The 13765-nt window shown below is 36.6% G+C and overlaps 1 protein-coding gene across 2 annotated transcripts in view; it reads left to right on the top strand.

The window, feature by feature from the left end:
• The window catches only part of CA10 (carbonic anhydrase 10 (inactive)), a 390380-nt gene that overhangs the window by 292778 nt on the left and 83837 nt on the right, over positions 1 to 13765 (top strand). For both annotated transcript variants that reach the window (XM_034412468.3, XM_034412469.2), the window contains exon 5: positions 12855 to 13040. In XM_034412468.3, the coding sequence (XP_034268359.1) occupies positions 12855 to 13040 (186 nt within the window). The remainder of the gene's footprint in view (positions 1 to 12854; positions 13041 to 13765) is intronic.

The raw sequence follows: 13765 nt of genomic DNA, 5'->3' as shown, positions 1-13765 counted from the left end.
TAAGATAATTAGGGCCTTATCTTTGATAAGAGCATCCAGAGTTAATATATATATTATATTTTCATAGTATCTAGGCTTCAGTTTGCCACCACAGAAATTTGTTATCAATTAGCATGATGTCTGTGAATTTGTCTAAGTTTATAATTACTATTTAAGCTGCCCAGTTTGGTCAATTTTAAAAGCTGTGTGTGCATAATCTGGTCCTCTTTAGATTGTAGTGTATTTTAGATTAGCAATAGCACTTAGACTTACATACTGTTTCACAGTGCTTTACAGCCCTCTCTTAAGTGGTTTACAGAGTCAGCATATTGCCCCCAACAATCTGGGTCCTCGATTTACTGACCTCAGAAGGAGGGAGGGCTGAGTCAACCTTGAGCCGGTCAGAATTGAACTCCTGAATCTCTATACCAGTTGGCAGAGTTAGCCTGCAATCCTGCATTCTAATCACTGCACCACCATGGCTCACCATAGATTATTTAAAAGTGAAATAAGGACAGAAGGAAGGAAGCCTGTAGTCCCTTCCATTTCTTGTGCATTTCACAGCCAATTTATTCATCATAAGTACAATCTTACACTGAATTCATTGTGATTTGATTCCAGATTGTCTCTCTGGTAGTATTTTTTACCAATATCTGTTATTTTACCAACTGCCACACCTATTTAAGATTAAAGACACTTTGGCCATGGTAAACCATGTTAAAGTTCATTTAAACTTTAAATAAACTTCAAAACTTTAATTTGTAACACAAAATTGTACCATCAGTTAAGTTCTCATCTTCTAACGAACTGCATTGCCTGCCTAGTTATTTCAAGACCCAAATAATGCTCATCCTGATTTTTAAATCTCAAAAGGAGCTTGGTTCTCAAATACCTGGAAAAAGCACCTCTTTTTACACCAGTACCCCTATATTAAGAGCTTCCATTGAGGCCATTTTATAGTCTTTCCCCAACCTAGTTCCTTCCAGATACGAAGACTACAACTCCCAGATTCCACAGCCAGCATATTTTTTGCTGTTTATACTTATACAGCAAAAATTATACTTATTGATATACTTATTGTTATGATATGACATCGGACAGAGGGTCCTATGTGTGTATGATTAAGGGAAGATAATTTGGAGAAAACTATTACTTTTTACCTTTTTACATTTACCTTTAAGTGTGATACAACCTAGATTGCATCCTAGAACAGGTGATATAGTTTCTTTCCCCCTTCACTTCTCTCTAATAGATTGATCAGATTTTTGGATGCAAAGACAATGTATGTATGTATGTATCAGTGGTGAGTTTCAAAATTTTTTACTACTGGTTCTGTGGGTGTGGCTTGGTGGGCGTGGCAGGGGAAGGATACTGGAAAATCTCCATTCCCACCCCACTCCAGGAGAAGGTTATTGCAAAATCGCCATTTCCTCCCAATCAGCTGATACTTGGGAGGCAGAGAATAGATGGGGGCGGGGCCAGTCAGAATTTTTACTACTGGTTCTCCGAACTACTCAAAATTTCCACTACCGGTTCTCCAGAACCGGTCAGAACCTACTGAAACCCACCTCTGGTATGTATGTATGTATGGGAGATGCTATTCCACATGATGGACATGGATGTAATCATTTGGCCACCAACAGTGGGTGGCTACTATAATTCTTTTCAGAAAAATCCATAAATCATTGTGCCTTCTGAACATGTGTCACATAAAATTTCTACAAGCCAGAATCTGAAAAATTCCTAAAAACATGCTGTCTGTATAGTATATCATTCATGAATTATATTGGGTTTTTTAAAATGTTTTTTATTAGATTATAGAATAAAATACAAATTATGAAAGCAAATAATGGGACACAGTGGGGAGGAAAAGGGGAAAGAAAAGTGAGCGGGGAGGGAGAAAAGAAAAAAAGCATTGACTTCCGACTCTGTTGCAGTAGAATAAAGCATTAATATCAAACCTCAACATTTCCTTTTCCAAAACAATATAAACTAGCCATTTCTATAACGACAAATCAATCTAATCAGTAAAACCCCAAGTCAAAGTTTCATTTTTTCCACCTCAAGCATAAAGTCCAGAAGTGGTCTCCATGTAGCAACAAAAGTACTTATATTCTTTTCTTTAATCAAAACAGTCGATTTAGCCATCTCTGCCAGCTCCACCATTCATGAATTATATTGTTGATCTGTATTTACTATATAAAGGAATCAGTTAGTAAGAGCCAAAGGTAATTTGGGAAGGAATGCAGATGACACAATCAGATACTTGAATTTGCATTGCAGTGACTGCCTTGAATTCAAGAATAACATATCTGAAGCCATTATCTAGCTTCCTGCTTTTCTTTGTTATTTACTAATAAATTGCATCATCTAACTATGTAAACTGGTGTACAACAAAACATTTGAATATTCTGCAGTGTCCAATACTTATTTTTTTCTAGTTGGGAGATTGCTGAAGCTGAAACTAGGGGGGAGGGGAGAGAGGGAGGGAAGAGACGATACCTGTCTAGAGAATCAGTTACCAATAGTGTATTTTCTCAATATTAAGCCACAAGAGAAAGCAGAATGCCATTTGACTACCGATACTTTAGTAGTATATATTCTAAGCTTTTCTAGACATGCCATAACCATGTAGTAACTAACAAGGGCCAACTGCTAGATTAATATGGTAACAGTTCAGTCTTTCTCTGACTCTCAATCTTTTGAAAAATCAAACTCTGATACCTGCTTTGGTGCTGCTGCTGTTTATCCTCTTCGAAACTATTATATGGCAGCTCTTACCCAGTAAGTGGCCCATTATCAATACCTCCTCCATTTACTTTTTAAGCCAAATGCAGTATTTAAAAAGAAAATAGGATTTTTGGCAGAAAACTATCTGCACTGGACATATAATTTATCAGATGGCCTTCAGGTAATCAAGAAATTTGCTGAGATTGCACCCCAGAACTGCAAAAACTGAAGAGTAGATGTAGGAAGGAATCATGGGATGCAATTCACAATTGTTTGAGATTGCTGCAATTTCTACCTTTGCATTTTGAAGTCACGGATTATGGTAGGATCATTTACCTCAAATATTCATTTATTTCGTCCTTTCTTGGTGCAAAGAAGTAAACACAGTGTGTATTTAATTATAAGAATGAAATGTTCTTACAGTGCTCTCTGCTGGATTTATTGCAGCACAACATGCAGTGTACTTGAAAATAAACGTAATTTAAAAGAACTTTAGCCTACTGATTCTGTAGATAGAATCAGTATTCTATTTGATTATTATATATATTCTATAATAGTCAATAATAATAATAATAATAATAATAATAATAATAATAATAATAGTAGTAGTAGTAGTAGTAGTAATAGTAGTAGTAGTAGTAGTAATAGGCCCCTTGGGTGCAATGCCAAAACATAGAGAGCACTACTTGAACACCATTAGTATTGACAAAATCACCATCAGTCAGTTGCAAAAGGCAGCTTTACTTGAAACATCTTGTAACAATACCATCACACAACATCTGCCTATCCAAGGTCCTTGGGAAGGACTCAATGGGTGGACAGACATAATAAATCCAAACTAAATATCTGGCTGACTATGTGACCAATCATAATAATATCCCATAATAATACATATGAATTCTTGTGCATACTGTAATTATTCTGTCTAGGTTCATTTATATGTTTAATAATTGATGGTACCCTTGTTTCAGGAAATTGTAGTACAAGCAGACATGTATACTTAAACATTTATGTTGGAAAAGTTAGACTAAGTCAACCAGATTCCAAATCTTTGCGCTTAACAGTTGACCCAAAAGGGAGGACCTTTGTTTAGGTTGTGGTCTTTGATTTAAATCTGGGGTGGTGTGTCACATTGTAATGCTATGCTCAGATCTGTTTATCCACTTAAAAATTAATTCTGAAAGCTAATAAAGGGAGAGCACAAGGATTTGAAGTGTCTTCCTTCAAAGGAAAAGCTAAAGAATGTAATTCACTGATATTTATAAAATGCATGTTTTCAGTTTATTTATCTTATTTTATTTTTATTTATTTTCATCAAGCATGTATTAGATAACAGATATATGTATAAACATAATTTGAATACATGAAATGGATACAAATAAAAGGGAACATTAGGACAGGGACGGTAGGAACACTGGTGTGCTTATACACCAGCCCCTTAAAGACCTCTTAGGAATGGGGTGAGGTTGACAGTAGACAGTCTAAGGATAAAGTTTTGGGGGTTTGGGGATGAAACCACAGAGTCAGGTAGTGCATTCCAGGCATTAACAACTCTTGTTACTGAAGTCGTATTTTCTGCAATCAAGTTTGGCACGGTTTACCATACGTTTGTATCTATTATGTGCTCGTGTATTGTTGTGGTTGAAGGTAGAACATTGTAGCAGGTAATTTTATGTACTACACTTAGATCGGACCGAAGACTGCGAAATTCTAAGTTGACTAAGCCCAAAATTTCAAGTCTGGTGGCATAAGGTATTCTGTTGCAAGCAGAGGGATGGAGGATTATTCTCATGAAATATCTCTGGACTTGTTCGATTGTATTAATGTCCAATATGCAGTGAGGGTTCCAGACAGATGAGCTGTATTCAAGAATAGGTCTAGCAAAAATTTTGTATGTCCTAATTTGCAGTTCAATATTACCAGAGAAGAAGCTACACAAGATTAGGTTAACAACTTTTAATGCTTTTTTGGCAATGCTGTTACAGTGAGTTCTGGCACGTAGATTGTTTGAGATGAGTACTCTAAGATCCTTGACAGAGTAAGGTCATCTATGAGGTCATATCCGCCCAGCTTGTATTTTGTGTTTTGATTTTTTTTGCCAATGTGTAAGACACAGCATTTGTTGGTTGAGATTTATGTTCTTTCTTAGAGGGTTCTTAATATGAATCCCAGGGGAAGTAAAACTTAACTCTTTGTTACTTAACAACATGAAACATGGCATGGTCACAATCCTAAATTTTGATTCTCTTCCCCTCTGCTAAACTATATTTAGCTGTTTAGCTGCAGTGTCTCCTGGAACATTACATGGTGCAGGAAACCAGGTTTAGGGCATGAGGGCATATTAGGAAAGGAGAGGTGCTGTTTTCAGGATCTATTTCCCTGCTGCTAGAAACAGCCTCTGTTTCTCTGTGTCCTATAATATATGTGGGTATATGCATAATTTTGTATTTATTTCTTTATTTAATTTTGTCATGTTTGTGTAATGTATATTGGAGGTGGTGACCCTTTGAGAGCTGTATGCAACAAAATTTCATTTTAATGTATGTCAATTAGTGTACATTCAAAGTGACAATAAAGTTATTCTATGTCTGTCTGTCTGTCTGTCTGTCTATCTATCTATCTATCTATCTATCTATCTATCTATCTATCTATCTATCTCTGGAATGAATAAGCTTTGAGTTTTATCTACCAGGATCTGCCAACATATTTGCTTTTTAATGAAATTGTCATCTAGGCACGTGTACTAGGGATATAGAGCTGGAGCAGATTTATAAACATTCCAATACAAAAATTCCTGTACTTTAGTGGAGAATGGCATTAAACACCCAGTTCTGTTAATCATTCTCCATTCAGATACATATTTATTTATCAAATATGTATCTGAAGATGAGGTTTAATTCCACAATCTGACATTTTAGAGAACGTACATGTTCATTATAGAACTTCCAGAGAAAAACATGACAGTTGTGAACTCTGCCTGAATCACATGGACAGTAAAACAGACTCAATTCATCCTAATCCACACATTTCTAACATAGTTTATGAGACATTCTATCTCTGAGCTTGCCTGCCCACCTCAGAATGAGTTTTCTGAGAGGATTTACAGTAGGTAATTTATCTGCCTACCTGTAAGGCTAAATAGGATACCAACCTTAACTTTATAAATGGAGAGAACATATTATTATATATTACAAATTATCTCGGCTTAATGCTTAGAACTTGTTGCAGTCAATGCTGACTTATTATGCAAAACCATGCAAGAGATGAGCTAGTATGGTTATTGACTTTGATGAGAAATGAATCTGTTCTTTTCTAAAGGCATTTTGGAGCATTTCTTTAGTCACCCTGAAATTGGGCTGTAATGCTTTGGACAGGTATGCAAATTAATTCTTGAAGGTTTTTCTACCTCTGGAACAGTTTAACATGGGGAATTTCTCAGCCTACATATATTTATATAGCTATTATCTATTTAGTACATGCGCTGATCCACATTACATGCTGGAAAAATATCATCTGAAAAATGTGCCTTTAAAAAAAAAAAAAGGAGCTACTGAATGACATTAATTGGTTCTGTGCTGATAGAAACTGTAGATTAAAATAAAAATTATGTAGGAGCAGTTACTGGGAAAAAATAATAAAGCATCACTCTAATTTTTGAACTCTCTGGATTTTAGTTCTTATTTAGCTCAAGGCTGCACCAGTGTAAAGGATAGGCTGTGCCAGTTCTGGTGTGTTAGAGACCTTTAAATTGATCCCAGATTAAAATCATAAGCAGAAAAAAAGATGCTAAGCATCAGACTATTCTTGCTCCAAAATAGACAAATTCTTTTGAAATTCCACCATCAATACTAACAAGGTAATATTTTAATTGCCTGGGCTTAATTTCCAGTAATCTAAAAACACAATGTCAAAGTTCCAAGTAACACCCCCAGGGAAAGAAGGCTTGAAGTTCCTCAAAGTTCCATTTTATTAGAGATGTCATATTGGCACATCTGGAAAAACCCAAATCTGAAAGCTTTCCACACCCAAAGGAAAGTCCAAGTCCCTGCCCAGCACCCACATGTCCATCACATGGTCCAATCAAAACACTATCCAACTGGAGATGCCTCCCAGTTCCGGCCCTCCAGGTGTAGGGCAAAATGTCTGACTCTCTGAGAAAGGAATGTTATTATGACTATATATCACCCATGCTCCATACAATTTCCCCCTCCCAATTTCCCACAGTAGTAAATGTGGCAGGCCTGAAGGCCCAATGCAAAAGATGGCTTCCAGGCCTGACACACAACTCCATTAAAATGCATTACAATAGCCAAACCTAACCAGTTAAATGACAGAGTAAATATACTTTAACTTTCTCTATCTAGCTGAATCAGTTGGAGCATAGCTCAAAGAATCTTCCATGCAAGTGTCAAATTTATTACACACACCCATAATTATCATTTTAACTTGACAGTCTGGCATCTAGCAACTGCCCTTCTAGTCCCTCCACCTTCTCCTCTATTAGCCAGAAATCCCCTCATCTCATCATATTCTCTGCCCTCACTTCATCTTTTGGCTTTTCCTGGCAAGAGGGGGAGGGAGAGCAAAGGACTGCTATAATTTAAATTTTCTATGAACAGATATTAATTTTTTTTTTTTAATCTTGAGACATTTGCATTACTCAGCTTCAAATACTTGGTTACCTTTTGTTTGAAAGCCAGACATTGATAGACCAGACAAAAGAAGGGGAACCACCGGTGTTGGGCATGAGTGATAAGCCTCTGAAGACTCTGCACAGTGCATTGTTTCTGTAAGTCCTGACCAAGAAGATCCTCTACTATCATACAAGATTTACACTGCAATGTTTTCATTATGAAGCATGACTGAATTCAATAAAGACTGGTGGAAGTGGCTGGGATGCATAGCCGGAACTATGAGGTTTAAGTTACTGCAAGGTAGAGAGGTCCAAAGCAGAGCCAGAAAAATTGAAATTTTGAGTAGTTTATTCCAGACACTCCATGCGGAGGAAGATCAAAGCAATAGTGAGACATTGATTTCAGCTCTTGAAGGCAGACAAAGTAGGCACGTGGAATCAGCTGCTGTTGAAATGGCAAAGGACTCCCAGATGAGATCCTGTGTAGGTGCTTTAGAATTTTACTTGTTAAATTCCCCAAAGTGTAGCTAGTCCTGTGGCTCGCTCCCCTTTGTTCTCTGTAGAGAATTATTAGATTTATGTTAGAAATCAGTTAGACTATTTTACCTTCAAGAGAGAAAACAGGGTTCCTCTAATTTCAGATTTGCATCCAGCTGAGTCCGGAAATGGATTTTCATTATATTGCAAATATACTCAGTGTCAAACAGAATATTCAGGGACTTGTGTAATTTCAAAAAAAGCAAATCAGCAAAATGACTTTCCAACTGGTTCTTTTATTCCTTGTTTCTCTTTGAAAGCAGTAACACATCCAGTATGGAGCACGTGGCTGTTCATTCCTTTATACAGTGTTGGCCAGAAAGCCTGGTTGATCCATTCAATCTGGTGTGCGATAGCCAAAAGACACACTGAGTCAGGGAAGATGTTTAAAAGCTCTTTATTTCTGAGCAGGAGCAAAATGTATCTAATTGATCTCTTGACGAAAAGGGACAGTTGAGAATTGTTTCTGCGTAACTTCTATACTTGGTTAAAACAAGAAAAAACTATACAAAAAAAATCATTCACTGAGCAGTGCAGACTTACAATTTTAGCACTTGTGCATAAACTTTGCTATCTTAATATCCTATAATATCTTTAGCATGTAACATGTTTCCTTCATTATAATGCCGAGGGGTGCGTTTTTTACTATTGGAACAAAACAGAAGTGTAAAAGTTCATAAAAAGTTATCTTATCACTGGATTAAACCAGTCTGTTTTAGTTAGCTGCCTTCCTTCTCTTTTGGCCAGATGTGCAGGCAAGTATTTCTCAAGACCCTGAATATTGCTATCAATAGAGTAAGGCAAACCTCAAATAATGTTTAAAGTTAATCTTTACATATTTACTGTATGCATTAACATCAAGACAGAAAACCAGAGGGCAAATAAAAAATTGTTCTGCTCATTGTGAAGGTATTTTTTTCTTCGGTTATTAATAAATGACTTTATGTGACAAATAGAAACTTTCTTCATTCTGATTTGAAATAAAAAAGAAACCATAAAAAAACCCCTGTCAGATTAATGAAACAGAACTCTTTATGGCTGTTCTTAACTTCTCTTACAAAAATCTCTATAATGTAGCATTTTTTTACAAGGAAATAAGCAACAAAATAAGATCTTTAAGCACAGGAATTACTTATTACTGATCAAATTACACTGCAGCAGCGTTAATTATTATGATGCCAGTGAACTATAAAGTATAGTATGTAATTGGCAAGGCGTTCCTTGCAAATTAAAGCCTAGCAAAGCATACCGTTGGTAGACTTTCCTCTGATTAATATAAATTATCGTAATCTAATGTTCTGTAACTATTCAGCCTAAGTTTTTTTTTCCCCCAAAGAAGTGCTGAAAAATGTGATTCAGAATAATTTAGTAACAAGTTTTTTACTATGTGAGTAATGTGTGTGTGAGAGAGAGAGAGAGAGTGTGTGTGTGTGTGTGCATACATGTGTGGCCATTATCTACTTCTAAGCCTCAAGTCACAGAAGTGAGTAGCTTTATCAGACAGTTTTCAAAAATGGTAGACATTTAATAATAATAATAATAATAATAATAATAATAATAATAATAATAATAATAATAATTTTATTTCTATACCGCCCTTCTCCCGAAGGACTCAGGGCGGTGTACAGCCTATTTAAAAACAGAATAAACATCAATTTAAAACAATTTAAAAGTATTAAATAATTTGGCTTAATTTAAGACCCCGAAAATTTAAAACATCCAATTAAAAATCATGTTGCTAACCCAGCCTGGCAGAACAATAGGGTCTTGAGTGCGCAGCGAAATACCCGGAGGTCAGAAATCTTACGAATTTCCGGGGGCAGTTCATTCCACAGGGCTGGGGCTCCCACAGAGAAGGCCCTCCCCCTGGGTGTCGCCAGCCGACATGACTTGGCCGATGGCACCCTGAGGAGACCCTCTCTGTGGGAGCGGACTGGCCTGTGGGAGGCTATTGGTGGCAGAAGACGGTCTCGAAGGTACCCGGGTCCATGCCATTTGACTTAAACTCAAGGCAATACCACTCTTGAAGGCAGATGTCTGCGGCTCACCTTTACAAAATAACCTGAAATCCACCTAGTTTCCATTTTAAAAGTACTTTTATTATTTATTAACAACACTTATAGAATATTCCAATTCTGACAGACTATATAAGGTGAACAAGAATTCTAAAATGCAGTTATTAAAATCAAACCATAATAACAACAACCAGCTACCTATAATGGTTGCCCCCTAAAGGCCAACAGCCTGCTGAAATGGTACAGAGTTTGTTTGTTTTTTGCTCTTTCATAAAGTGGGCCTTACCCCTGAGTAGGCTTGTTGCCTGATCTATAGCCCATGTACCTCACAGGGAGGGGTCATCCTGAAGAGATCCTCTGGAGAAATCTGTACCAGATTTCTGTACCAGGTAAATAGTGTATTCAGATAAGATACTGCCTGTTGGGAGGTATAATCTAGTACTGGGCCATAAATGGCTTTGAAGATAACAATCAATAATTGAATTGAGTCCGAAGTCTAAAAGTAATCAATGGAGCCAATTCAAAATCCACATTATTCTACAATGATGGGGTTGCCCTGTCAGCATCTTGCCAACCTTGCCAACTTCTGCATCATTTTTAAAAGAAAAATGTAGAATAGTCCTACACAGGTGGAGATCAGAGTTCCTGTTGCCAGAATATCCTGTTTGAGGTAACTGGAAAACCAGTTCAATTTGGGGAAGGCCTCCTCTGGCCATGGTTTCCACCTGCTATTTTGGCAAGAGTCCAAGAAGACCTACAGATCACAAACTTTATTAGGGCAGTATGAATCCTCAGCTTGGTTCATGATTGCAATACATAACTGGATAGCATCGACATACTGATGACACTTCACTGCAAACCAATGAACAGTCTCTCACTAAAGTTTACATAGGCATTAAATAACATGGGGCAAGGACTGAACTCTGGGGAACCCCATATTGGAATTTTCAGGGTCTCAATCACTCTCCATAGTGTCACAGATGGTAGTGATCACCTCCCTACACTTCGGATGTTTCTGGATTGAAAGGATTATCCATCTATAAGATGATGCCCAGTGGACTCCCGAATGTGTTAATATCATACATTCTTCGGGGAGGCTCCTTTCATGTCCTCTATGATAATAAAGTGACGACAAAAGACAAATAATCTGGTATTTTATATTTTATGTCGTATAGTATGCTTTATTTTAATTGTGATGCTTCTGACACAAATAAATAAATAACAAAATCACATTCCATGACCATCAACTGAAACCCCTGCTTAGATAGGAGTGGCACCATGGCAAGATAGTGTCCCAACTCCCAACAACTGCAGATAGTCCAGAACAAGGATGTCAAACTGGCGGCCCACATGCCAGATGCATCACATGCAGGCCATGCCTACCCCAGCTCCGTGAAAGGAAAAAATGTCATGAAACATCACATGACGGCAATGTGACACCATGAGTTTGACACCCATGGTCTAGAAGAACACGAGGGTTAAAGGCATCAAATATAATGCAGAAGAAAACTGTAGGGACTGGTCCAGGCCACTTACCAGGAGTCAACAATTTATGGTCTTTATTTTATTGTTTTAAATGTTTTACATGATATATTTTACTGAATAACTGTAAACTGCCTATAGTCGCCTCGGTTAGATGGGCGGCATAGAAAAAGATAGACAGACAGACAGACAGACAGACAGACAGACAGACAGACTGACTCAAAGTCACCAAAAACAAAGATATGGGCAGTGATGGACAATCCATCCTGAAATCAAATATCTTACATGTGTTTCTGGAAAGTGAATGAAAATTGTGTAGGAATATCGCCATACATTGGGATGCTTCCTAATCATTCCAGTAATGCTTGTGTTGGAAGTTTTCCAGATTGTGCCCTCTATCTTCTATCTTTGTAATACCATCAGTAACAAAATGTCCTTTTACAATGTTTTATTTGCTGATTCTATAGTGATTAATTTTTCTATGTATATTTTTTTATGTTCTTGACCACATATATACTTTATCTTATTGCTTTGACTCTCCCCCATCAACATCATCTTCTTTTGAAATGAAACTAATAAACAGTAGAAAATCTTTTACTTACTACTTAACTTGTGTTTTGCTAGTATGACTTTTATACTGCAACTTATTCAGGCAGAATGCCATTCAATGATCCTGCTATAAAAGCCAGAGAGTGTGATAATTCACAGGTCATGTATACTGACCTAACCCTATTGTCCTTCATTACAGGAGCTATCATTCAGTATTAGGGTCATAATGTCTTAAGGTAATGCTATATGGTCAATACATCTTGGACAAAACAATTAGTTATGTTGAAACAATCAATAGTGGGCATAACATTTTTCACCCAGAATTGCTAAGGGTCCAAAAAATAGTGCCATTTTCTATTTTTGAGATCCCTGTGACTTCCAAACTAGCCTTCTTTATTATTTTTTAATATGACATTTTCAGCAAGAATAAATTAGTTCATTTTTTTAAAAAATGTTTAAGTACAATGTAAATAATTTATATTTTCATGCAAATACTCACCTTTCTGGGGCCCAAAATTTGTTAATGAAGCAATAATTTCATTCTGTACTAAGGAATGCTTTCATGTTCCTACTTATTTAGAAGCAAACACATCATATTTATTGTGTTTCCCATACACTCCCAGCTAATGCGCGCATGTATCTTGCAGATTTTATATGAAATATGTGTAGATTAAAATAATTTGGTGTATAACACAATATTCCAAGCAGAAAAAAAAGAAGCCATTAAAACAATGTTTCTCAATCTTGATAACTTTAAGACATGTGGACTTGACAACTTTAAGATGTGTAGAATTATTCTGGGAGTTGAAGCCCACACATCTTTAAGTTGCCATGGTTGAGAAATACCGATTTAAAAGATTGTTAATTTCTTCCCAACTTTTTTTTTTGAAAAATGTTTTATATCATCCTTTGTATTCTGTTTTGTTTAGGTCAGTGGAACAATGTATAATACAGGGAGGCATGTTTCTCTACGCCTGGATAAAGAACATCTGGTGAATATCTCCGGAGGGCCCATGACATACAGTCACCGACTAGAAGAAATACGATTACACTTTGGCAGTGAAGACAGCCAGGGGTCAGAACATCTGTTGAATGGACAAGCTTTTTCTGGGGAGGTATGTCAATGCCTTTAAAGTTCTGGGGGGAGGGGAAGTTAAACTGCAAGAATGCCAATGAGAGGGGACATGTTTATATTATTGCTTTCAGAAATGGTTTGCAATCCGGCACTTCATGAAAGGGAAACCCTTAAGTCTACAGTTAGAAAACCAACATTCTGCAGCTGGACTACACCAAGTGTACCTGAGTTTATTTGCTTAATCCGTGTAGTTTATTTTGCATAAAATTAGTTTAGATTTAGGGGAACGAATTTGCATTAATGGTGGGGACAATCTGTTTTGAACTCTGTGAAACAATAATACAGAGATTGAATGGTAGCTTTGTCACAATATAGTAGTTGTTTTCAAAGTGAGATCCACTAACCAGAATATTTCCTGGAAAACTTATGAAAAGTTGTTTAGAAAAATAATTAAGTAATGGTTTGGCAGGGAAGCTTTTAAGACCGCTTTTTCTTCCACTACTAATACATCCTTGCAATTTCATAAATAAAGTAAAATACTTACAGTACATACTTGTAAGCCTATATTAGGCATTACCGTACTGCCTCATCAGCTATGGGGTATGTATCAATTCTGCAGAATAAAGAATATAAATTGAATCTGTGCATTTAGTATACCACAGATTCTAGGAGTTCTTTGATAAACAAGTTGTTTTAGAAATATTTTCTAAGAGTCGGCATTTGAAAAATCACTGAAGTAGATTGCGAAAGGTAGGGCTCTTGCAA

Source organism: Pantherophis guttatus, chromosome 2 (genome assembly GCF_059756535.1).
Source record: "Pantherophis guttatus breed Tessera chromosome 2, ASM5975653v1, whole genome shotgun sequence".
Classification (NCBI taxonomy): domain Eukaryota; kingdom Metazoa; phylum Chordata; class Lepidosauria; order Squamata; family Colubridae; genus Pantherophis; species Pantherophis guttatus.
This window is presented reverse-complemented; position numbering and strand designations above follow the sequence as displayed.